The 23,356-nt window shown below is 43.1% G+C and overlaps 1 protein-coding gene across 1 annotated transcript in view; it reads right to left on the bottom strand.

Annotated features, from left to right (window-relative positions):
* The window catches only part of LOC310854477 (transcription initiation factor TFIID subunit 4), a 168,126-nt gene that overhangs the window by 119,510 nt on the left and 25,260 nt on the right, over positions 1-23,356 (bottom strand). Inside the window, exons 3-8 of the mRNA XM_083759145.1 lie at positions 17,793-17,972; positions 15,705-15,827; positions 12,200-12,289; positions 8,604-8,816; positions 3,973-4,045; positions 2,987-3,101 (exon numbers count right to left, since the gene is read on the bottom strand). Coding sequence (XP_083615271.1) covers positions 2,987-3,101; positions 3,973-4,045; positions 8,604-8,816; positions 12,200-12,289; positions 15,705-15,827; positions 17,793-17,972 — 794 coding nt within the window. The remainder of the gene's footprint in view (positions 1-2,986; positions 3,102-3,972; positions 4,046-8,603; positions 8,817-12,199; positions 12,290-15,704; positions 15,828-17,792; positions 17,973-23,356) is intronic.

Genomic DNA, 23,356 nt, shown 5'->3' with positions numbered 1-23,356 from the left:
TTACTAGTAGACAAAAATGGTACAATATTATAACGACGATATGTTAAACATCCCAGCTAGAGGCAGCACATTTAAAAAGCTACAGGAAATTTATTGCACATGGGTGACACTAGGGTGACTAGGGGAAAGGACACATGCTCAGCGCACACCAATAGTGGGGAGGTAACCTGGGCAGCGTTCCTTTTTCGGGTTTATGATCCGGTCGGGAGCGGATGATATCGTTACGTCATGTTGTAGTCATTGTTTTGTAGTCATCAGGCCGGAAACCCTCAATCGGGAACCTTTCTCTCAAACCGATTTTCCCCCAAAAAAGCTGCAGGCTACGAGAGAATGAGTCACGCTTTTATTGTGTTTTTGGTCAAAACAATCTATTTTCCACGGCCCCTAAATCATGAAGCAATGGTCACAGTTGTTGTTTTTTTCTCTCTGTGTGAATAAAATCTCTGACTCCCGCTGTTTACATCCTGGGCACATTGTGCCTGCTGTGGCTCTTGAAAAACGCTGAAAACTGATAAATTAAACGATTAATACCCGGCATTCAAAGAGTAATAGATATTCTCTGCACAATACTGGTCCAGCATGAATTCATACACTGCATCATTGCAGCTCTCTGGATATTTGGAGACAATAGCAGCCTATGGATCACCCTGCAACCCTGGGCTGGCTGGGTTCCAACATGCTCATATCCCCAGGTGAGCAAACACACAGCAGAACCATAAACAGTACATGACACTGCCTAACATTAACACCAACCACATATGTTGGAACATTGTTGTTTTTGCCGTTGCTGGTAGTTTCTCTACTGCAATGACTTGATACTGAAACTAGGCCCATGCTCTGATGAAGGCTCTTTGCCGAAACACGTAATGGTTTGTTTATTGGTATGTGCCAATAAAAATGTGAGTGAATGTGAGTACTTTGTCCTCCATAGATTTTCGAATTTGGGATGTGCTACATTTTTGGGACTTTTCCAATTCCTGCTTTTGATATGTATAGTATTGTGTCATCCACCCCCTGGCATCATGCACTCAACCACTATTTTAGAGGTCCTAGCCAAGTCTCCAATTGCCATTGGTGAGTAAATGGCTCAAGGATATTGAGAATATTTACATTGACGGGAGGATACAAAATATTAGTTTATTGCATCACTTTCCTGGTTGCACCAGAAACCAACTACAACCTACATGTAGGTGTATGTGGGCATATAGCAGTGGAGAGAGTGAAACCTCTGTGATATGAATACTATTCAGACCCCAGGGGGGTCCCTGAGAACCACTGATCTAATGCATAATTTTTTTTTTTTACAGTGTTCGATGACCCCACGTGTAATAATGTATCACCTGAGTGTCAGGAGAGGATTAACAGTACACCAACTCTTAAACATACTCTTACTGTATGTACTCTTACTGCATATACTGTATTACTGGCTGTTGCATTTCAGCAGTGGATAGATGGTATTTTGGGGGCCTTATACACAACTAGGACCACTGCGTTTGTTGGTGCGCGTCTGCGTGCGTGCGTGCGTGCATATGTGAGAGTGTGGAGGGCTGCTGCGTGTTTCACTGCAGGGGGAAAAGGTCGTCAGTAACAAGCAGGCCCTGACAGCTTAATTACCAACGCTCACTAAAGATTTATTGGTTTATCAATCAGGGCCGCAGGGCGCTGCATTTCCCCTCAGGAGACACAAGGCCATTACTACGAACCCGTTGGCCCATGGTGTGACCCAGACTGCTACGGTTAGGGGGGCCCTGCCCTGGTCACACAGGGGGCCATCCCAAAATCTATGCTTCTGTCAATTTGCGTTTGTACGCACGCGGATGTTAAGACACGCCGACATGCATACATGTAGACACATGTGTACACCTATTGAATGTACACACACACACACACACACACACACACACACGGATGCAGATATACATGCAATATACTCATAAGCCTACATATGGAAACAACAATGTCCAAAACAGTTACTTTTCAGGATTCTAATGGAGAGAAAAAAAAAAAATGAAGCAGATCAACAAGCTCAAACACGTCACTTGTGGATCTGCTACTTTTCATGCTTTTGTGTGATGCTGTATTATGATCAACTATTACTAGGGCGTTAATTTACAAAAAGAAAAAGAAAAAGAAAAAAAAAAAGTTAGAATATGGAGAGATAGGAGGTTTCTGTCAGACAGTGACGATATGGTACACACACACACACACACACACACACACACTTTCAGCCAAAAACAAAACCCCAGATGAAGTACTGTAAGAACGAGAACTGAGACAGAAAGACAGAGAAAGAGATCGGGGGGGCCTCAGGCAGAATGCCGTATGTTTGACTTTTCCGAAAGGTATTTTCAGTGCCGCATTCCAGCGCTTCCGACCATCTGGATACAATTACCTTATTTCCAAATTGAGATTTAGCTCATTAGCAATCTCGCCGATGAGTTGTGACACTGACACGAGCAGGGCCCGCTGAGTGTGTGAGAGAGTGATCTATTGGCTGGCAAAGGTCTGTGTGTTGCTATGTGATGGGCTCCGAGGAAAGGACCGCTGCAGCTCACCCAGCCAGCCAACCAGGCAGCCAGGCAGGGGACCAGATGAACACTCATGGCCCTAGCTGAGAGAGTAGCCCGTAGTCATGTGTGAGGAGATCTTAGTGAAATGCTCCCCCCATGTGGTGGCTTTATGCAGTACCATGGCATTGTGTGTATGGAGGAGAGGAGAGGAGAGGAGGGGAGGGGAGGGGAGGGGAGGGGGGGGGAGAGGAGAGGAGAGGAGAGGAGAGGAGAGGAGAGGAGAGGAGAGGAGAGGAGAGGAGAGGAGAGGAGAGGAGAGGAGAGGAGAGGAGAGGAGAGGAGAGGAGAGGAGAGGAGAGGAGAGGAGAGGAGAGGAGAGGAGAGGAGAGGAGAGGAGAGGAGAGGAGAGGAGAGGAGAGGAGAGGAGAGGAGAGGAGAGGAGAGGAGAGGAGAGGAGAGGAGAGGAGAGGAGGCACCTGAATGAACCGCCTCCAGGGTCATTGAGCTTGTTTTTCTGATTCCCAGAGACCTGAACAGCCAGGCCTGCGGGACTTCTGCCTGCTTGGACGGTACCTGCTTTCCCCCCTGTGCCTGTGAAGGGAAAGGAAGAATTATGAGCAAAGTTCAAAGAAAGAAAGAAAGAAAGAAAGAAAGAAAGAAAGAAAGGAAAAAGGAGCTACACAAAAGCAGTGATATTCTCATTGAACTGTTCTGTTGCATCTGTGTCAAATCGCCTTCTGTCTGTGACTTGGGAGAAATACACCTGTCTGTGTCTCACTGCATGGACTGTTCTGTCAATACTACTGCACTTCACCGACTCCTCACAAACTCCCCAAACTCGTCTTCTGTCCTGCTCCGAGACACGTTTTTCTGGACGAGGAACGCGGCGATCTGCCAGGGTGAATTTAAACTTGATTTTAACAGGCATGTTCCTGGCCCGAGAGGCACGGAGGAAGTATTTTTAGAACTATCCCCACATTGCAATTTACAGGCATAAAACAACCTCCTGGAGATCTTTGACTGCGGGCGATCTGCGGTGGAAGAAGGGCCAGAGCATTCTGTATGCGCCTCGATCGCACATACATGCACAGTCGACGCTCGTACACACACACACACACACACACACACACACACACACACACACACACACACACACACACACAATCTTCCGTTAGGAAGAGTTTCTGTGAATAGAGCGTCGGTGCGTTGGGAGTGTAAATGTTTGAGAAACTCTTTCCGAACCGGACAGAAAAGGCACCTGTTCTCTCTCCCCGATTCTGCTGCCTTGTTTACACTGTCTGGTCAGGACGCCTGAAGACTTGGATATTTGGAGACATGTATTTGTTTTAACTTCACTTAAACACTAGTCCTGCAGAGATAAAGAAACGTGCCTAAGCAAACAGTGTCTCAGATAAACATAACAGTGGGCAGACAGCAGACAGTATATTAACAATCACCTCACCTTGAGCTCGCACCGGTGTGATCACCACGGGCATCCGGACCTGGCCCCCGGCCATACCGGACCTCTTTACACACTGTATATGCAGAGAGAGAGAGAAAGAGTGAGAGAGACAGAGAACCAGCATTTCGGAGAAGTGAATCATTACAATATGAAGATTTTGTATGAGTTGCGGGTATAGCTCAGTCGGTTCGATCCCAGGCACCGCTAACTCAGTGCATGAGTAGCACTGCTTGGAATGTGGCAAGTCGTGCGTTAAGTACTGGGAGCTGATGGTAGGTGTTGCACTCCACCTCAGCAATCCATCTCCCCAACAGGAGTCTAGCGCATTGCGAAACAGGGATAGACTCCTGCGGTCTGGTTGATGCCGACAATAAGCCTAAATAATACTTAGGCCTACAGTACTTACTTAGATTTTGTCAAGTCCTGGTCTGTGATTTGTGAAACATTGTTCAAATCAGCCCCACACACTGGCACTGTGTTTCCTAAACTATTAGCACAATATGAAAAGTTATGATGTTTTGGTAATGATATTCCTGCAGTTCTACTGCAGAAATTGAAGACTGACGCTTTAACCTTTGCTTTTACGAAATTTACAAGACCATTAGGGTTAAATGGAAGATCATGGTTCTGAACATCGCTAGTTTGACCACGTCAAATAATCTTAAAATAACTAATAACCAAAAATAGCCGGATGATTTTCAGGCTGAACATGCTTCCATAGAAGACATTTTGGTTAATACAAATGACATTTGTGGCAACTGAGAACTTTAATCCATGTGTATGCATGTCTCCCATATACCAAAGAGCTTATGGTGTGAAAATCAGGCGGGAAAACGTACTAACAGGGAGGGAGAGACAAAATAAGCAGGTTGCGGGGGGGTGGGATGGGATGGGGGGGGATGCAGGGAAACGCATCGCTAATAGAGACACTTCCTTCCTCAGTTAGGGGCCGGGGGTCCGGCCCGGGGCTCACCCATCCATTCCCACCAGTTTGCTTCTCGCTGCATATTTTTTAGGGCTCTTGTTTTCTATTCCCTGACACATGCTATATTACTGTTCAGGCCCTGCACAAAAAAAAAAGACAGAGGCAATTTCTCCCCAGACAACCACTTCAGGCCCCCCCCCCCACCCCCCCCAGCTCCGCGAGGGAGGGGGAGCAGAGAAAAATAGAAGGGGTGTGAGAGAAAGAGCGAGAGGTAAAAAGAGATAGAAAAAAGAAAGAGAGCTTTGCACCAGAGGCCACCTGGCGACACAGTTCCAGAAAGCTCTCAGGTGTAAAGTTTTGGCATTGGGGGCAAAGCGAAGTGATTGTACACTCTGGTTTCATTAAGTGGACATTTTCTATTTAAGGATCATGCGTTGTTACAGAAACTCAATTACCTGCCCAGGATTGGAAGCTTTTAATTGGTGTGCTCTGGTGGCGTATGACGGTGGCAGCTGGGTAATACGACCAAACTATGACAACAAATATCTATATCTTTCACATTGTCACCATTATTCTTCAAAGTTAAGATCACAACACCATGAAATTCTAGCATATATTGAGACTAAACAATAACCATTTTGTCCTCGACCTTGGACGACCCCTCCATGGTTCTACTTCTACCTAACTGGTAGGTTTCTTGGACAGATTCACTCTCATTTGATCTGAGTCCCTTAAGGGTCAGTACAGAATTTGGCCCTTTTCCCTTTGCACCGGCTATATGGATACCGTGGCTCTGTCCTCCTATCACTGTTCTGCTTACATTGCTCAGTGCGTGTTTCTCCTTCCCTCCCTCCCCCTGCCAAACGGTTTCACCAGGTACACACTACACAGCACCCTGCGTGCGCCTGCATGCGTTCAACCACGGGCATGTTCACTACATAAACTGTAGCCGTCATGTTTCTTTTGAACTGACCCAGGGCTGACCCACTTACCTCCTCTAACACCCCCACCCCACACTACCACACACACACACGCACACGCACACGCACACGCACACACACAGCCATGAGAGCAAATTCAAACAAACTAATGCTAGAACAAATATCAAAGACAGGTGCATATCGGTCAGAGGGGTCAAGCTGTGGAATGGATTGGATGACAAACTAAAAAACTGTAGTACAATAAATAAATTAAAAAATTGTATAGATCAAAAATAGTAGATACATATAGAACATTGATATGATGTTTTTTTTTCTCGTTTTTGTGTTTTGTTTTGTTGTTTTTGTTCTTTTTTGTCTTGTTTCTGTTAACTGTATTGTCCTGTCTGTCTTTGTTTTTGTATTATGTTATGTTTGTTTTTGTTTTGTTTCCTTGTTTTGTTTTTCTCCCTTCTGTTTGCTTTGTTGTATTATCTTACCTATGCAAGCCATTTATTTTTTAGAAGGGTAGGCACTATAAGCTTAGGCTTCAGCCTACATCTTTTTGGTCTGTTTCTTTAAAAAAAAAGAGAAAAAAAAGCACTGTATTGATTTGTTATAATGACCAAAATAAATAAACTCTACTCTACTCTACTAGAGGGCAACCAGAGCAATGACCTAGCTTGAGAGCCTCACCCATGGACACATGAGTGAGAGATGAGTAGCCCAGGGAGACATTGCATTAGATAATTGACACTGGGTGAAAAAATGGGTTGCAAAATCGTGGGATAAAAGTTATCATACTATAATTCTAACAATGTCTGTCTGCGTGTGTGTGTGTGTGTCTGTCTGTGTGTCACTGTGACTGCCGTAGCTCCTTACTGCCTGCACCAATCACTCCCACTTCTCACACAGGCATTGACCATATGAATATGGAGGGCGTAACGAAGCCCTTTTTTCGATTTGACACATTAATGATTATTAATGAATTTATTAGTCAATTACAAACGCACCCGGGCGCAGTACCCCCCACCGCCACAAGGGGGGGGCAAATATCTCACAACGGGTAAGGGCTAGTATAAAAAAAGGGGGATTTGGCCTTTGTGAGACTTGTGTGTGGCTGCTTAATGTACAACACACACATACACTCAAGTCAATTTAACTGCGAATCTATTCACAGTTCACACACGCACACGCACATGCTATCACGCACACATGCATGTTAGCCACACAGACACCACCAGGTCTTAAACAGGGCCTATGGTGGCCAGGGCTGGCAAAGACCCACTAATGCAGTGGCCCGTCCTGCAGCCAAACTGGCCGCCATGCAGCACAGAACACACTCAATCTGCTCACAGACATGTAGATATACAGTAAACTCATCACTAGCCTTGGCAGTGCATGGACACCGTACGTAGCGGTCAGCACTAGAACTCGGGACACCACATATCAGTGGAATGTTGATTTCTTATCCCAAGCTCGATTACAACAGGCCAATATATTCTATTCTACAATACATGTACTCAATGACATGAACCGCAGTGTCCCTAATCTGTGCATGTGCAATCATTCAGTGAAAACTGCAGATCGTATTGTGGCACACTGTGAGCTGCCTGTACACCCGCCAGTATTACTTGCTGTAACTAATTTGTATAGTGTTGTCGTCGAGTCCACCTAAAGCGAGTCCAAGTCAAGACCAAGTCCGAAGGGAGGTGAGACGGAGTCGAGACCAAGACCAGATGTTTTTTCTCATTTGATATGTTTTTTTTCTCAATTTTTTGTATTTATTCCGAACATATTAAAAACATTAATGAACAGACAAAGGAAATAAAGGAAAAATTAGATTTAAAATTTTAAAAAATAATAATAAGAAGAAAACAAAGAAATATCTATTTTCTTAAATTATGTTATAAAAAAGAGTATGAAGAGGTTTAGTTAAAAACGTATCGAGTCCTACCCTTTCTTTGTGTACCTCAATACATACATACATCAGTCTTCAGATAGGCTTTCTGCCACAGTATTTACACACTCGCGTTAAAAGCGAGGACAAAACAAAAGGCAATGTTTACATGAACATAACATGGGGTCATCTTAAAATCGTCTCATATAAGAATTGAGGCGATCTAATAACTAACTTTTAAGAGACCCAATGATGCTTAATTAAGGATGATTTGTTAATAAACATTAAAGGACCACTTCACCACTTTTCAACCTATCTTCACATAATTGGTCCTCACTAATGTTCATGATAAAATAGCAAAAACTAAATCTACTCAGTCTGTGTCTCAGGAGGGCTGTGTGGGCAGTTCAGAAACCCATCCACCAGTGACATGGTGAAGTGTCTCATACTAATGAAGGCTCAGTTCTATTCTGGACAAACAGAGTCAGGCCAGGGTGCATGTTGTCTCATGTTGTCGCATGCTGGCTGCCAACATTGATTCAGTCTGTAGTCCCTTCACTGCCTCCGGATGCAGCAGGGACTTTATTTTGAAGACCCCCAAATTCACGCCCAAAATGAACCGGAAGCAAAATCGCCTAAAGCTAATGTGGCTACCGTCTTTTTATAAGTCATCCAAAGCGTTAATATTGTAACCGCGAGGTAGCAGCGATTTAGTAATGAGCCACTACCATCCACGTTCGGTTAAATCCATAATGTATAAATGATGGATAAGGGGTCAGGACAACGAGGTATTTTCGTGGAGGGGTCAGAATAAAATTTGGACTTAAACAGTTTTTCGTCTGTAGCCCAATTTCTTTCCAATATGAGCACTGTGCATAACTGTACATACCACAGCAGCCGTGTGTCCGAGATTCCTGGGGGTGCTGATGCTGTTGTGCTGCTGGCACATGCGGGCAGCTGGCCCTGGTGCCACGGGGGCACTCGCCACCGGCTTGACCCCCTGCTGCTGCTGTTGTTGTTGCTGCTGTTGCTGCAGGGGGGGGACCTGGACCACAGTCTGCTGGCTGCTGAGCAGAGAGAGACGGAGCGCTGGGAGGCTTTTCTGTCAATGTACAGACAGACAGAGAGACAGAGAGAGGTTAGTTATATGCCATTGCATACAGTATTAGAGAGCAGACATGTCCTAGCCTGTGACTAAATTATTGTCTTAATGGTTTTGATTGAATGATTGATTGATTGATTGATTGATTGATTGATTGATTGACTATTTTATTACCAGTTCACAGACAAAAGCAGAGGTACAGTTTTAAACAAAGGCTGTTCAATTCATCGAGACATTTAAAGACGAACAATAATATATACAAAATATGCAGAAACAATATTTAAATGAGTAGTGAAAATAGGTTTGGGGTCATTTATGGGGATAAGCTTAAGACATTTTACAGGGGCCAGTTGCGAATTGCAGCCACATGTACAGTAAGTGCTCTTTCTAGAGTGGTTTTGAAGGAGAGTAAGGATTCACACCTTTGTATGACTATTGGTAGGGCATTCCATATTTTGGGGACATAGCAGGAGAAGAAATGTTCAGTACTACAGATTGATTTGATTGAAGTATTTATTTCATTTCATTTCACATGAAAGCACAACTCAATTATTGAGTTGTGCTTTCATGTGAAATTGAATTGAGTCTCAATACAAAGACTGTTACTGTGGACGACACCATAAGATGTACAAATATACACTTCTATACAAAAAACTGGAAATCATGTAAGGGGGTAAAAAGGGAAAGGAAACATATACAGTAAGGGGAAAAGGGCACAGGGGGGAATAAGATCTTACAGGGCTAGTTTCGAATTGCAGCCGTCCGTAGGTGCCCTTTGAGAGGAAGTCAATGGCTGTTGGTAGGAACGAAAATAATTTAGTCCCCATCGAATCTACAGCAAGTTGCTGTACTCTGTCGTCAACCTTAAGCCATTCCAGCCTGTCAAAGTAGTACAGTAGTAGGTACAGGTACTGTACATGGTGTCTTTATGGTGTATAGTGTATCTTGTAGACCAGGCCCATTGCAAGTTGCTGTTCTCTGTCCTCTACCCTGAGCCATCCCACCCTAGCAAGATAAGCAGAGGTTAAATGAGTTGTGGGTGTGAGGCTAAGTAGTAGCCTGACCAGTTTATTTTGTAATGGGTGAAGCCTTGTTTTGAAAGTTTCGCCTCTAAAATACAACCCAGGTAGGTAATTTCCTCTTTTCTTGCGAGAACATTGTCACCCACTTTGCCTTGCTGAGGTTTATTTTGGACCCAAAGAGAATGGATTCAGTTTAACCCAGGTGTAATGATAGTTTGTTATCAGCGACCCAGGTGCAGATTCTACTGAGTTCAGAGCTAAGGGCTTTTTTAACCTGCAATTTGTCCTTGCCCCGAGACCAGCAGAGCCGAGTCATCCGCGAACAAGAACAAATTGTCACAAGCTGATGTCATGTATTAGGAACAGTAAAGGCCCTAGTATGCTTGCTTGAGGAACGCCTCAGCTCACTAGGAGGGGTGAGGACAGGGTTCCGTTCACCTCCACGACTTGCTTTCTCCCCTGCTGACAGAATTGCATCCAGTTCACTGATGTTCTATCAAAACCAATTACTTTCAGCTTATCAATCAGGTTTGGTATACACAAGAAGACAAAATATATAATTGCATTTATTTACGAATTTGGGAGGCAACTGTCTTTGCTGGATGCATGCTTTATATTTAACCTGCTAGCCATTAAACTTCAATAAATAAAAGAGGTACACATTAAGCATGCTTTACTAAAACTGTACTTACTAGTGTTACTAGTGCGTGCGCGTGTGCGCACGCACGTCACACTCACACACACAAAGAAAAACTTTAGCCATTTCCCACAATGCGCTTGTTCTCCTTTCCCTAGACCTGAAGAATTGATGCAGCTTCTCTGTGACTATTTCAGGCAGAATCTTTTGTGATGGAAGCGACCTAACACTGCATGACAACATGTGTTCGTTGGCTGACTGGGTGGCCAGGCATGGTGATGTGACACTCATCGTGGCTGGCTGGAGAGGCCCCCTAGCTACTGGGGCCAAGGGCCGCAGGGGCCATTGTCACACACAGTCGCTAGTCAGGCCAGAAGGGGGATGGCTGCCACCCCTGCCTTTGTACGGAAGTGTGTGTGTGTGTGTGTGTGTGTGTGTGTGTGTGTGTGTGTGTGTGTGTGTGTGTGTGTACGTGTGTGTGCGTGTGTGTGCGTGTGCATGTGTTTGCATCTGTGCATGTGTCACCTCATCTTACTGGCAGGCCTGCCCTTGTTGGCCTTGCTGCCAGTGTGCCTGCCTGGGGATGCAGCCAGTTTAGCATGCAGGGTTGAGGACACAGGCTTTAGGATGCTAGCTTAGGGACCTGTTTAGGGCAGTAGAGTTCTCAAACTTTTAGGTGCAGAGGACCCACAAATTGACACATATTAGCCTGCGGTCCCACATTTGGAAATATATGCCAGGGACCTCCATCAGAGAGGATTTGTATGGCTCTAGCAGTGATTCTGAACGATTTTATTTTTAAGGACCCCCAGTTTGATGTGCATTAGTCACTGTCTGACCCCCATTCGATGATATTTTGATCTATGGGACCCCAAACCACATAGTAGCATCATCCAATTGGTTCATAACTATCAATCCCCTGGACCCCTTTGCGAACTACTGGTTTAGGCCGGGGAACCCACTCTAACATCAACATGACGAACCAGTTTACATTGGGTTTCCTAAACTGGTCTGTCCGTGGTTTGGGGTCCCATAGATCAAAATAGGATCTAATGGGGGTCAGACAGTGACTAATGCACAGCAAACTGGGGGTCCTTGAAAATAAAATGGTTCAGAATCACTGCTAGAGCAGTGGTTCTCAGCTGGTCAAAGACATTTTATATTGTTTGTCAAAGACATTCCATTGTGCATGACTCTTGTCAGAACATCCATCAACCCTCAAGGGGCTGCTGTTTCATAGTCACAGCCACAACACCAGAGGGAGCACCTCCGACCTGGTACCCCCCAATTTAGCAAAGACATGGGGGGGATTCATTCTAGCCACAATCATGTGAATCACTGGCTTCTTTCAAACCTGGCCTGAAAAAGCATCTGTCAGAAAACTATAAGTAGAGGTACTGTATAAAAATCCCCTTGAAATGAAGGCGTACCAGTGTAAATTGATAACATGTATTAATGTGTTAATATTCTATGCTCTGTTGATGAATTGAATACGTTTTGTTTTCCTTTTAGTCCCAATGTTTCACTGTCCGTGCTGTTCACATGTTTGACTAATAAAGACAGAAAAGATGGTCTTGCGATTTAATACAGAGAGCTGCCTGCTCCAGCTGGAAGTGTGCAAGGTTTGCATTCCTTTGTGAAACATTTGTATGCCTTGTTTTTTCTTTCTTGCAGAATAATACATGGGAGTGGGTGTGAGTGAGAGAGACCTAGGGAACACACACCTTGAGGAACGGCACCAGGTAGGGCTGGGGAGAGGACTTAAGCTCTGACTGCAGGCGACTGGTGAACTCCTCAGGGTCTATCTTGGCATCCTGTGAGGTGGGAGGGGAGGGGAGGGGAAGGGAAGGGAGGGGAGGGGAGGGGAGGGGTGGGATGGGGTTGGGGGGTGGAGGTGATTGATTAATGTTTATTGTTAATTATACGGATTCCCATTAGCTGACACCTTAACGACAGCTACAGTAGGAGTCTTCCTGGAGTCCAGACATTAATATGCAATAATCACAATACATAACATTTCAGTATCAGTGTATCACATACGAATAAAAACATATAAAAAAGAGATAACAGAAATACTGAAGATTTAAAATGGCACAGTCAATCCAGTACGTAAATTAAGATGTTATTGTGTGTTTTGAGTGTGTACTTTATAAAGTTTTAAATTTCCTTTAAAAATTTGAGTAACAACACTTTATCAAGACAGAGCAGATGATAAGTGAAGTAATGTTGTGTGGTGGTGACACGCACGCGCACGCACACGCACACGCACACACACACACACACACACACACACACACACACACACACACACACACACACACACACACACACACACACACACACACCCACCCCCTGCCCTGGGATACAGCTCATTAATAAATAGAGAGAGAGAGAGAGATGGGGGGGGGCTTTGGAAATAGTTGCACGCTGCCATCTACTGGTGAAAAGTGTACATTACACATACATTAGAATCACCTTTGTTGTCACATCACAGGTTTAGTGGGTGAAATTTGTTTTCATGCATAGTTCCCATCGTATCGTTATTTCCATAGAAAAAATAAAGGGAAGAAGGAGAACGGGGGAGAGGGGAGGAGGAGTTCAGACAAGAAAACAAGAAACAAAAATATCTACATATTTACACAACAGTACCTGAGATATGAAATAAAGATTTGTGAGCATAGCAGCAGATATATACTGTGCATGATATACTACTTATGGACGTTAGGGTGCTAGAAAAAACACACACAAAAAGACAAAATAGCCAACTGAGTATGATTAACTCCCCTAATGCCGGTAGTAGTAAGTAGTACAGCAGATAATAGGAACGATCTTTCACTCGGTGATACAAGCGTGAAATTTGGCATGAACATGCCTCTGGGTCACCTCTTTAACTTTTTTAACCGAGCCACCAAAAATTCCAAAATGGCGGTCATTTTTCAAGATGGCCACCAAATAAAAAAGGCCTTTTGTGGCGGTTCTGGACAACCGTGGGTGCGGCCGACTCGAGACCGGGCACTGCACTCCCTGTGGGTATGTGGAACGTGTGTGTCGAATTTGAAGTCGGTGGGGCGAATGGTTCTCGGGTTACGTGGATTACAGATGTACACACGCACACAAAAATCGTGAAATATAGAAGATCATTGGAACGGTTGTTCGCTTGGTGATACAAGCGTGAAATTTGGCAACAACATGCCTCTGGGTCACCTCTTTAACTTTTTTAACCGAGCCATCCAAGAATCCAATATGGCGGTGCTATTTCAAGATGGCCGCCACATCTAAATGTTCGCCTATATGTCTACATTTCTTACAAATTTTAGGAAAGAATTCACCATTATAGATAGTTTTTTTTTTTTTTTTTTTTTTTTTTTATATATGTTTTTTATTCTTTATATTATTATTTTTATTTTTTTGTTATTTTTTTTTAGTTTTCATACTGAAAATGGTAGCATGCTAATGCTAACTTAATGCTAACATGGTAGCATGCTAATGCTAACATAATAATGCTAACATGGTAATATGCTAGCATGCTAACATAGCATGCTAACATGATAATGCTAACATGCTAATGCTAACATGCTAGTGCTAACATGCTAACATGATAATGCCAACATGCTAATGCTAACATGCAACATGCTAGTACTGACATGCTGCTAATGCTAACATGCTAATGCTAACGCTAATGCTAACATGCTAATGTTAACATGCTAACCTGCTAGCATGTTAGTGTTAACATGCTGTTAATGCTAACATGATAATGCTAACATGCTAGCACTAACATGCTAACATGCTGATGTTGATGCATGTTAGCATTAGCATGTTAGCATTAGCAGCATGTCAGTACTAGCATGTTAGCATGTTGCATGTTCTATCTATCCATCTATAATGGTGATTTTTTTCCTAAAATTTGTAAGAAATGTAGACATAGGCTAACATTTAGATGTGGCGGCCATCTTGAAATAGCACCGCCATATTGGATTATTGGATGGCTCGGTTAAAAAAGTTAAAGAGGTGACCCAGAGGCATGTTCATGCCAAATTTCACGCTTGTATCACCAAGCGAACAACCGGTCCAATGATCTTCTATATTTCACGATTTTTGTGTGCGTGTGTACATCTGTAATCCACGTAACCCGAGAACCGTTCGCCCCACCGACTTCAAATTCGACACACGTTCCACACACCCACAGGGAGTGCAGTGCCCGGTCTCGACTCGGCCGCACCCACGGTTGTCCAGAACCGCCACAAAAGGCCTTTTTTATTTGGCGGCCATCTTGAAAAATGGCCGCCATATTGGAATTTTCGTTGGCTCGGTTAAAAAAGTTAAAGAGGTGACCCAGAGGCATGTTCATGCCAAATTTCACGCTTGTATCACCGAGTGAAAGGTTCTCTCACAATATGGCTGTTAGCCGCTGTACTATAGGGGGCGGTATTAGGTTCTGACTGAGTGCCAGACAAATGAACCAAATAAGCAAGAACAACGAGCTCTTGTTGTCTTCACGTTTGAACCTGAAGTAAAAGTCGGCCATTTTCACGCATTATGAGCCATACTGTTAGTAAAGTCCACGTGCACGTGCATTATGTGCCATAAAGTCGGCGTACATGTGCGTGTGAACGGACGATTACAGATTTTGCCTGTTTCTTCCATGGAGGGGGCTAACAACAATGCTAAAAACAGGTGAATATTATTTTTTTAACTCAGAATAAAGGCGAATTAATCCAGCAGGTCTTGTACCAGCGACTTGACATTCTTAAAAGGGGGCAGTCTTAGACTCACCAGCAGGTCTTGTACCAGCGACTTGACATTCTTAAAAGGGTGCGGCCTTAGACTCACCAGCAGGTCTTGTACCAGCGACTTGACATTCTTAAAAGGGTGCGGTCTTAGACTCACCAGCAGGTCTTGTACCAGCGACTTGACATTCTTAAAAGGGTGCAGCCTTAGACTCACCAGCAGGTCTTGTACCAGCGACTTGACATTCTTAAAAGGGTGCGGTCTTAGACTCACCAGCAGGTCTTGTACCAGCGACTTGACATTTTTAAAAGGGTGCGGTCTTAGACTCACCAGCAGGTCTTGTACCAGCGACTTGACATTCTTAAAAGGGTGCGGCCTTAGACTCACCAGCAGGTCTTGTACCAGCGACTTGACATTCTTAAAAGGGTGCGGTCTTAGACTCACCAGCAGGTCTTGTACCAGCGACTTGACATTCTTAAAAGGGTGCAGCCTTAGACTCACCAGCAGGTCTTGTACCAGCGACTTGACATTCTTGGAGGTCTCTGGAGACGGGGAGTTGTGGGACGCCAGTTTGATCAGCGTGGCCAGGAAGTTCTTACACTTCTTCACGTTCTCCTGCATTTCCTGTGAACCACAATGACAACAACCATGTTTCATTTTCCAGGAAGCAACGTGACCATCGGAAATTAAAGATGGATGAACGCAATAAACTGCGTGTGTGTGTGTGTGTGTGTGTGTGTGTGTGTGTGTGTGTGTGCGTGCGTGCGTGCGTGCGTGCGTGCGTGTGTGTGTGTGTGTGTGTGTGTATTCGTGCATGTGTGTGTGTCCGTGTGTCTTGTTTCCATTGTGGTCCTATAGGTAGTCTTCATGGCCAGACAGTACAGGCTCAACTCAAATGGACTTCCTTTTGGTACCAGGTACTTCGTTTGGGTAATTTGTCTGGAAACTACCTTGAAGCGACATGAGAGTGCATACCAGCCAATACCAGAAAGCTAAATACCAGAAGGATCTATAAGCTCACAATGCGTGACATCGCTATCTTCAAAATACTTTTATACATTTGAAAACTTGAAATGGTGACATTCTTTACTTACTTTTGGTATTTTCAGTACAATACTTTTGTACTTCTTCTACTCAAGTATATTTTGAATTCCAGACTTTTACTTGTAACAGAGTATTTCTACATTGCAGCATTGATACTTTTACTTAGAAAGATGAGTCTGAACTTACAATTGGAAAAGATTAAGTTTGAATTGAGAGGGAGTGAAGATAGATTCTACCAGACATGGCAACCCTTCATTGAATATTTCAATAGGTGCACGCTAACCCCTCCTACACAATAGATAGTACAATAGAAAATTGGAAGGAAAAAAAAAGAAGGGAACTGAGTGTTTTTTTTCTCATTTAAAAAAAGAATGTCTGTAATTCACTTAATTTACAACAACATGTTGGGAAAGTTTGAGAGCAAGAGTGTCTGTCCTGTTGTCTGTTTTGTTTGTCTGTTCACACTTGTCATTGTTTAACTGTTTTTTTGTTTTTTCATGTTTATCACATTTATATGTCTTTTTTATTATGGATTGTATGTGGAACATTTACATTGCCTGTTATTTCTTTCATTTTATTTAACAAAACTACTCATTATCATTGTCGATAATATTCTGATGTTGTCATACAAAAATGCCTAATAAAAACAGTATTAAAAAAAAAAGAAATATGAGTCTGGCAGTACATTGTGTCATGCTCGTGTAACTGGTAGCGAAAAAACTCACACTGAATGTGAGTCAAGCCAAGGTGCAGCTAGGAGGGGAAAGACCACATTCCTCCCAAGACCAACTGGACTAAACATTTTTTATTTTCCATTCAAGCTAAAATAATAATAATAATAATAATAATAATAATAATCTAAAATCAGTTTATGAGGGATTAATGCCAACCAAAACATTTTTACATGTAATTTGCACATGAACTTGTGAGTTGTAAAGAACTATCCAGGACAAACTTAATTAAAATACATTCATGTAATAAAGATTTATTTTAGTAATTATTCATACAATTATAATAACTGAACTGTAGTATTACTACTCACAGTATGCAATTTGGTACATTTACTTTAGCAATGTGGCAGAGTGTGTACTGTGAGTACATTCTGTTGTGTCTGTGGTGTAACTACTACTCACTAAGAGGCATTTTTACTTTACTGGAGTATGTCCAATTTGCAATACTTTTACTTCTACTAGCACTAGTTAGTTTATAGATTTTGATTATACTCACAGAACATGCCTTAACCACTGCAGCCCTATATACATTTCGGCCATTTGAAAATGTGTTTACCAGGCTGATGCTACTATACAGCTGACCTCATGGTAACACAGACTCCTGGCAGCTGTGACACTCCAACCCCGTAAGGCTTGACTTTAGACACGGAGAGACACCGAGGGAACGAGATAGGGTGAGACAGGGAGAAAAGAAAAAGATATATAGATATAGATGGGGAAGATCGAAGTACAGAGGACGAGAAAGGGAGAGAAACAGAGAAACAGAGATGGAGGTTTTGCAGGAGGAAAGCGAGGGAGACTGAGAGAAACAGACCTGGGAGATAATGGGACCTCCAGGGGGGGCGGTGGGCGCCGCCGCAATGCTGGCCGCCTGTGGGGGCTGCTGAGCTGGTTGCGGCGTAGCCGGTCCCTGGACCTGGGCCTGGGTCTGGGGGGCCATGACCACAGGGGCCTGCTGGGGAGCTGTCACTACAGCTGGCGCCACAAGGCCCTTCTGAGAGGGGGAGAGAGCGGGGCAAGAAAAAAAGAGACAAGGGATAAGATAAAACAGGACATGGTGCCTCGCTTGCAGCAGGGCCACAGAGAACAGGAGCCCGCTCCTGTCACATCGCGTGTCCTGACTGCTGTGGACATCTCCAGACAAACAACAGAGGAGGGAGTGTGGGGGAGGAGGGGGAAGAACGGAGGGTGTGAATGGAGGGGCTCCGGGGTGGGCAGAGAAACACAGGAGAAGTCCTTGAGGAGGTTCCGGGGGTCCCTAGCAAAATTTGTTGATATAGCATTAAAATCAGTTTAACGACTTTAACCCAAGTGTCGCATCATGAATTATGATGCATTGTGAGATGCTGTTTTCAGAAAACAGAAAAAAGAGGGTTAATGCATCCCTGACGCTGTCATGTGGCTTGATGGCCCCTTAACAGCTGATTGAAACGCAGTCAGTCTCAAGCACACTGCACTGCTGCTGAAGATCATGAACATTTCTTAAGCAAGGTGAAGCGCAAACAAAAGCCAACTGGAAGATGCAAGTTGGAATGTCATCTATGTGGAGCATGTTTATGGACATTATCTGCGGGGACGGGCGGTATAAGTCAGCGAAAATGTTCTCTGTCTGTCCGCAACACAGAGCAGAGCGCACGCGGCACAGTTTGTCTGTGATTACTCTGTTGGGGCGGGGGGGAGTGGGAGGTGACTGACACACATGGTGTAATTGCTATCCGTTAATACAATTATTTTTATTTTGTTCATGTCGCTGCAGTATCAGTCACGCCTGTTTGTCCTGTTAAACTTTGGATTTTAGTGTGTAGAATTCAGCTTTGTTTGGTTTTATGCCTGTGTGCTGGCTCCCTTAGGCCCAAATTATGTCTTTGGCCGTGGACCTTCATTCAAAATATGTTGTGCCAAGGACTGTGTGCTTTGTGAATGTATATTTCGGTGACGGCCTATCATTAGACCTGAAGAGTGAACCATATGTAAGGACTTAATTATGCATGTGTACATGACCTACATTTAGATGAAATATTATTTGCATATAATAATTCATGTTAATATCTGTTTGTATCACGTCAGTAGAATAGTAGTGCCAGCCAGGTACAAAGTAAACTGACAGTAAAGCAAGCACATTTGTGGTAATTATCTGTACACAACAGGAGTCGTGTTTACAAATTATGATTTTATCTACAGTAGGTAGGTTCATGGAGTGTCTGTGTTGCTACATTTGTCTCAGAGCAGACTTATTATTTTATATCAATTACACTCCATGATGTTTAGCATATTTTAGTTTTTGTCACAGGCCTAAGCCAATAATTTGATTGTCTCCGGTAGGAAACTATAGCGGAGACTCTGCCGGCCATCAAATTATTGTCTTAGGAATGTGACAAAAACTAAAACAATTAAATAAATAACTTCAAGGCTTCATAGGATGTGTAATTGAAAAGAAAATAAGTAATTATTTGGTTGAAATACTCCTTCAACTTGTAAAGTTGAACTTGTAAAGTTGAAGGAGTGAATTAACTTAAAGAAAGTAGCAGGAGAAAGCAGCTCCTGCTCGGAAGTATTGTGGGCTCTGAAAGAATGAGCCGAGGGGAGCGAAGGAACGGTGAGGAGAGACGATGTGAGGAGGAGGAGGAGAAGATGAAGAGCCGCCGGGCACATCACACCGCCAGCTATGCCTTTGCTCTCTCTCTTCTTTTCTCCCTCTCTCATGGCGGAGCTGAAGCCTTGTTAGCTTTCTAAAGAGAATCAGGCAGTTGGCTGATGAATGATTCAGCGGCTGACTGCGGAGGGAAGGAAGAGGCTCAGGATGCCTTCCGTATCTCCCCGCAGGGTCAGACGAGAGAGACTGACAGGCTGACACAGGAGGGACTGGGGGGTGGGGGGTGTGTTGTGGAGGTGTTTGGGGGGGGGGGGGGGGGGGGTACTGGAGGTGGGGGCCCGGGGAATAAACACAATTCCCTTTCATTTCCCTGGCTTCCCCTGTGCCACGGCGACGGAGGCGAGGCGCTAATTTGACAATGTTGTGATGATGAGAGTGGCGAGAGAAGCTGACGACTCCAGCTAGCTGCATGTCTGTCTCCTAATGGTGTTCCATTGTACCAGCTGGTTAACAAACGGGTGATCAACACTCGTCCCAGGTCTCACTGAGCTGAGGAGGAACATAAAACCAGCAGTATACTCCGGGGACGAGGGCTCTAGTGTTTCAAGAAATCATATATTTTGTATGTGTGTGTGTGTGTGTGTGTGTGTGTGTGCGTGTGTGTGCGTGCACTATATATGGGACAAAAAGAGGACTCCTGCACATAAGAAGAAAGAAAAATCGCAGGAGTTGCTAGTCTATTTATATAAACTGTAAAAAAGGATGGACCTTCCAAGGAAGGGACTGCACACTCCAGGCAACAGAAACTGACAACTTACTGCAACTTATTTATGAACAGGTAGAGAGTCAGGGAGTGACATTTACAGTGGCAGCAAAGTTCTGCCGGGACTCTCTACCTGCGGTGCGTGCATTAACCTTTTTTTTTTTTCATAGGCTCTATGCCATAGGTTCTCAAAGTGGGGTCTGGGGAGCCCCTATAGGGGTCCTTGGGGAGGGGGGTACCTAAGGGTCCTCAGCAAAAGTAGTTAATGTCGAATCACAATCATTTTAACCACTAACCATTTATACGTTGGCTGCGAGCTTGTACATCTGCTATTTTTGAAGTTTTTGAATCTATTACATTTCTTTATTTATTATTACATAAATCTTCTCTTCTGGGGGTCCCTGCCACACAACCTTTTGGGAGTCCACGGCCAAATACCTATCAATTTAGGGGTACTTGACTTGAAAAAGTTTGAGAACACCTGACTTTAAAGATTGCATTGAAACAGGGAGCAACTTATCGTCACTGTCGGGCAGAAATTGTATCTCCAATTCTACATTTTTGTTGCCAAATGTGATTGTTCTCACTAAGTTAGGCACTTAATGTCCTCATGAGTCAAGTGACAATGGCCTTTTGTACTCCATAACGTAATTGCCTTAAAAAATATGTGGCCGTGGGTCTAGTAATTACAAAGTGCATATATCATGAATGCAACATCCAATAAAACCAAAATAGGAATCGATGTAATGGATAAAAGCATGACTGAAAACCTCTGTATTTTGATTTGTGAAATATCAGTCAGAGTAGAAATGATAAACATAATCATGAGCGATGCTCTGAAACCCTTTCTACTGTTAAATATAAAATTAAATGTTTAATAATGGTGATGAGTTTGGGTATGTTTGCCAGTGTGGACTTCTTCTTCGACACCAGACATCACAGCCTTGAGTATGGGAAATGCCGTGGCAGATTTGGCTGTTTAAATACCGGTACCTATTTCCAAAATGATTTTAACATTTATTGATTATTGGAGAACACCAAATACTAATATGCAGGTGCTGTCTTTTTCCCCCCATTAATCAGTGTTTCAAATTATCTTGTACATCAAGTTTAAGCTGTCAAAAGACAATGCAATGCTGCCCTCTAGTGACATCCTTTTGTCTTTGTGGCTGCTCATCCCACATGAGTTACTAGTTGGTTTTAGATGATTGTGCCGACAGTGTGAAACTGTCTTGACAAAGGCAATGAGAGAAGGGACAATCCTAATCAAGTCATGGATTTTAATATCTGCCTCATGATCTGGTGTCATATGTGCTTCTCTCTTCCGTGACAGTAGGCTATTTTAGACTTTTCCAGGTTATTTAACCCAATTTCCAGGACTATAACAGTTTAGCTATTTGCTCTCACTGTTCCGCTCATGTGCTGCAGCTGCACAGGTTGGTGTGACAAAGGAACAGACCTCAAACCTACAAGCTAACTATGCATCACGCTGAATGCGTGATACTGTGAGCTTGTAGATCTGTTCTTTTTGTCATGCCCTACCCTATACATTATACTGCAATCACACAGCCCGTTTGGAGAAAGAAACTACTTAATTTGTTACATATTTCGCGTAAAAATGTATTGGAAATGTTTTTTATTTACAAAATAATTACCCAAAAAATGCATAGTCAAATATTATTTTCCAGGACCCCTGATATTATTCCAGGGCCTTTAATACATTTCAAAACCTTTCCAGTACTGGAAAGGTTTTTTCTAATTTCAAAACTTTACCAGGAATTACATGACTGTGAGAACCCTGAATATCTTTAAAAAGGGAGGTGGACGCCATTAGTTTGATGCAATTTACAATTTAGGCAAGGTAATCATATACCGTACATCAAATGAAGAGAATCTAGCCTCAGTCTAATGTTTAAACAATATACTATAATAATAATCTGTACATTGAAACTATAGGACACTAGGTAAACAAATGAGCCTAGCCTATAGTTTAAATAACATGCTATTTAAATGACATGTTCAACATTGATACCTTCTGGAGACCCGTATTTCACACGCACACACACACACACACACAAAATACTTCTTAGCATAGTCGAGGTATCACATATCATCAACACAACACAACTAATATAGGAATCCTGTGTTACTTTTAACATATTGAAACTTGACCAAATAGTTGCTGCCAAATTATAGTTCCCGTTACCATATTAGGTGGTAATGTGAGGCCAGGGCCAGTGAAATGCGCGACATAAGCAGAGAATATCGTACTTTATGTCTATTTATAAGCTATTTTAATGCATACATTGCATACTATACCTATGGCTCTATTTCCACCTACTGGTGGATGAGTATACTAGAGCAGACCAGGAGCAGAGGTCAGGGTCAGATGTTAAAGCAGCACTATGTCACTTTGTTTTAATTCATACATTAATAATACAAGATAACTTATACAATTGGGTTGGTTGAATTTTTGTCTCCCTTCATTTTCGTCTCCCTGTTCCTCTATTGAGGCATTTAGATCGTGTCAAAGGTGATGTCTCCCTTATAGACACAGGACCTGACACGAATTATGACCTGATGGTCGAGATTAAATGTATCCCCTGAGCAAGCATGCAGGCTCTATTAGTTCAATGGTAAAAATGTCAGCACTTGTGCAAGAAACAGGGTTCAAATCTGGGGTAAAAGAGGAAAGTTACTGTACATAGTGCAGATTTAAGTAATCTTTACTGTATTAAAAATGAAAATTTTGTTTTACTACCTTTTGTAAAACAAAACATGTATTACTAAGTTACTACTTATTCTGTACTTGTTCTCTACTCATACAGGGATAATCGTTTCATCCTTGCTGCAGAGCTGCTGTCACAACTGACTATCCATTGGGATCAATAAAGGTCTACATGTCTACCCAGAGTATATTAGCACAACACATACAGTATACACACTCTTTTAACACTGAGGAGGAATTCTGTGACCTTAGAGTGTGATGTTCCTTGTTTAATGAAAGTTTGGAAAGCTCTAT

The sequence above is a fragment of the Protomyctophum parallelum genome (assembly GCF_964188405.1).
Source record: "Protomyctophum parallelum genome assembly, chromosome: 2".
In the NCBI taxonomy this organism is placed as follows: Eukaryota; Metazoa; Chordata; class Actinopteri; order Myctophiformes; family Myctophidae; genus Protomyctophum; species Protomyctophum parallelum.
This window is presented reverse-complemented; position numbering and strand designations above follow the sequence as displayed.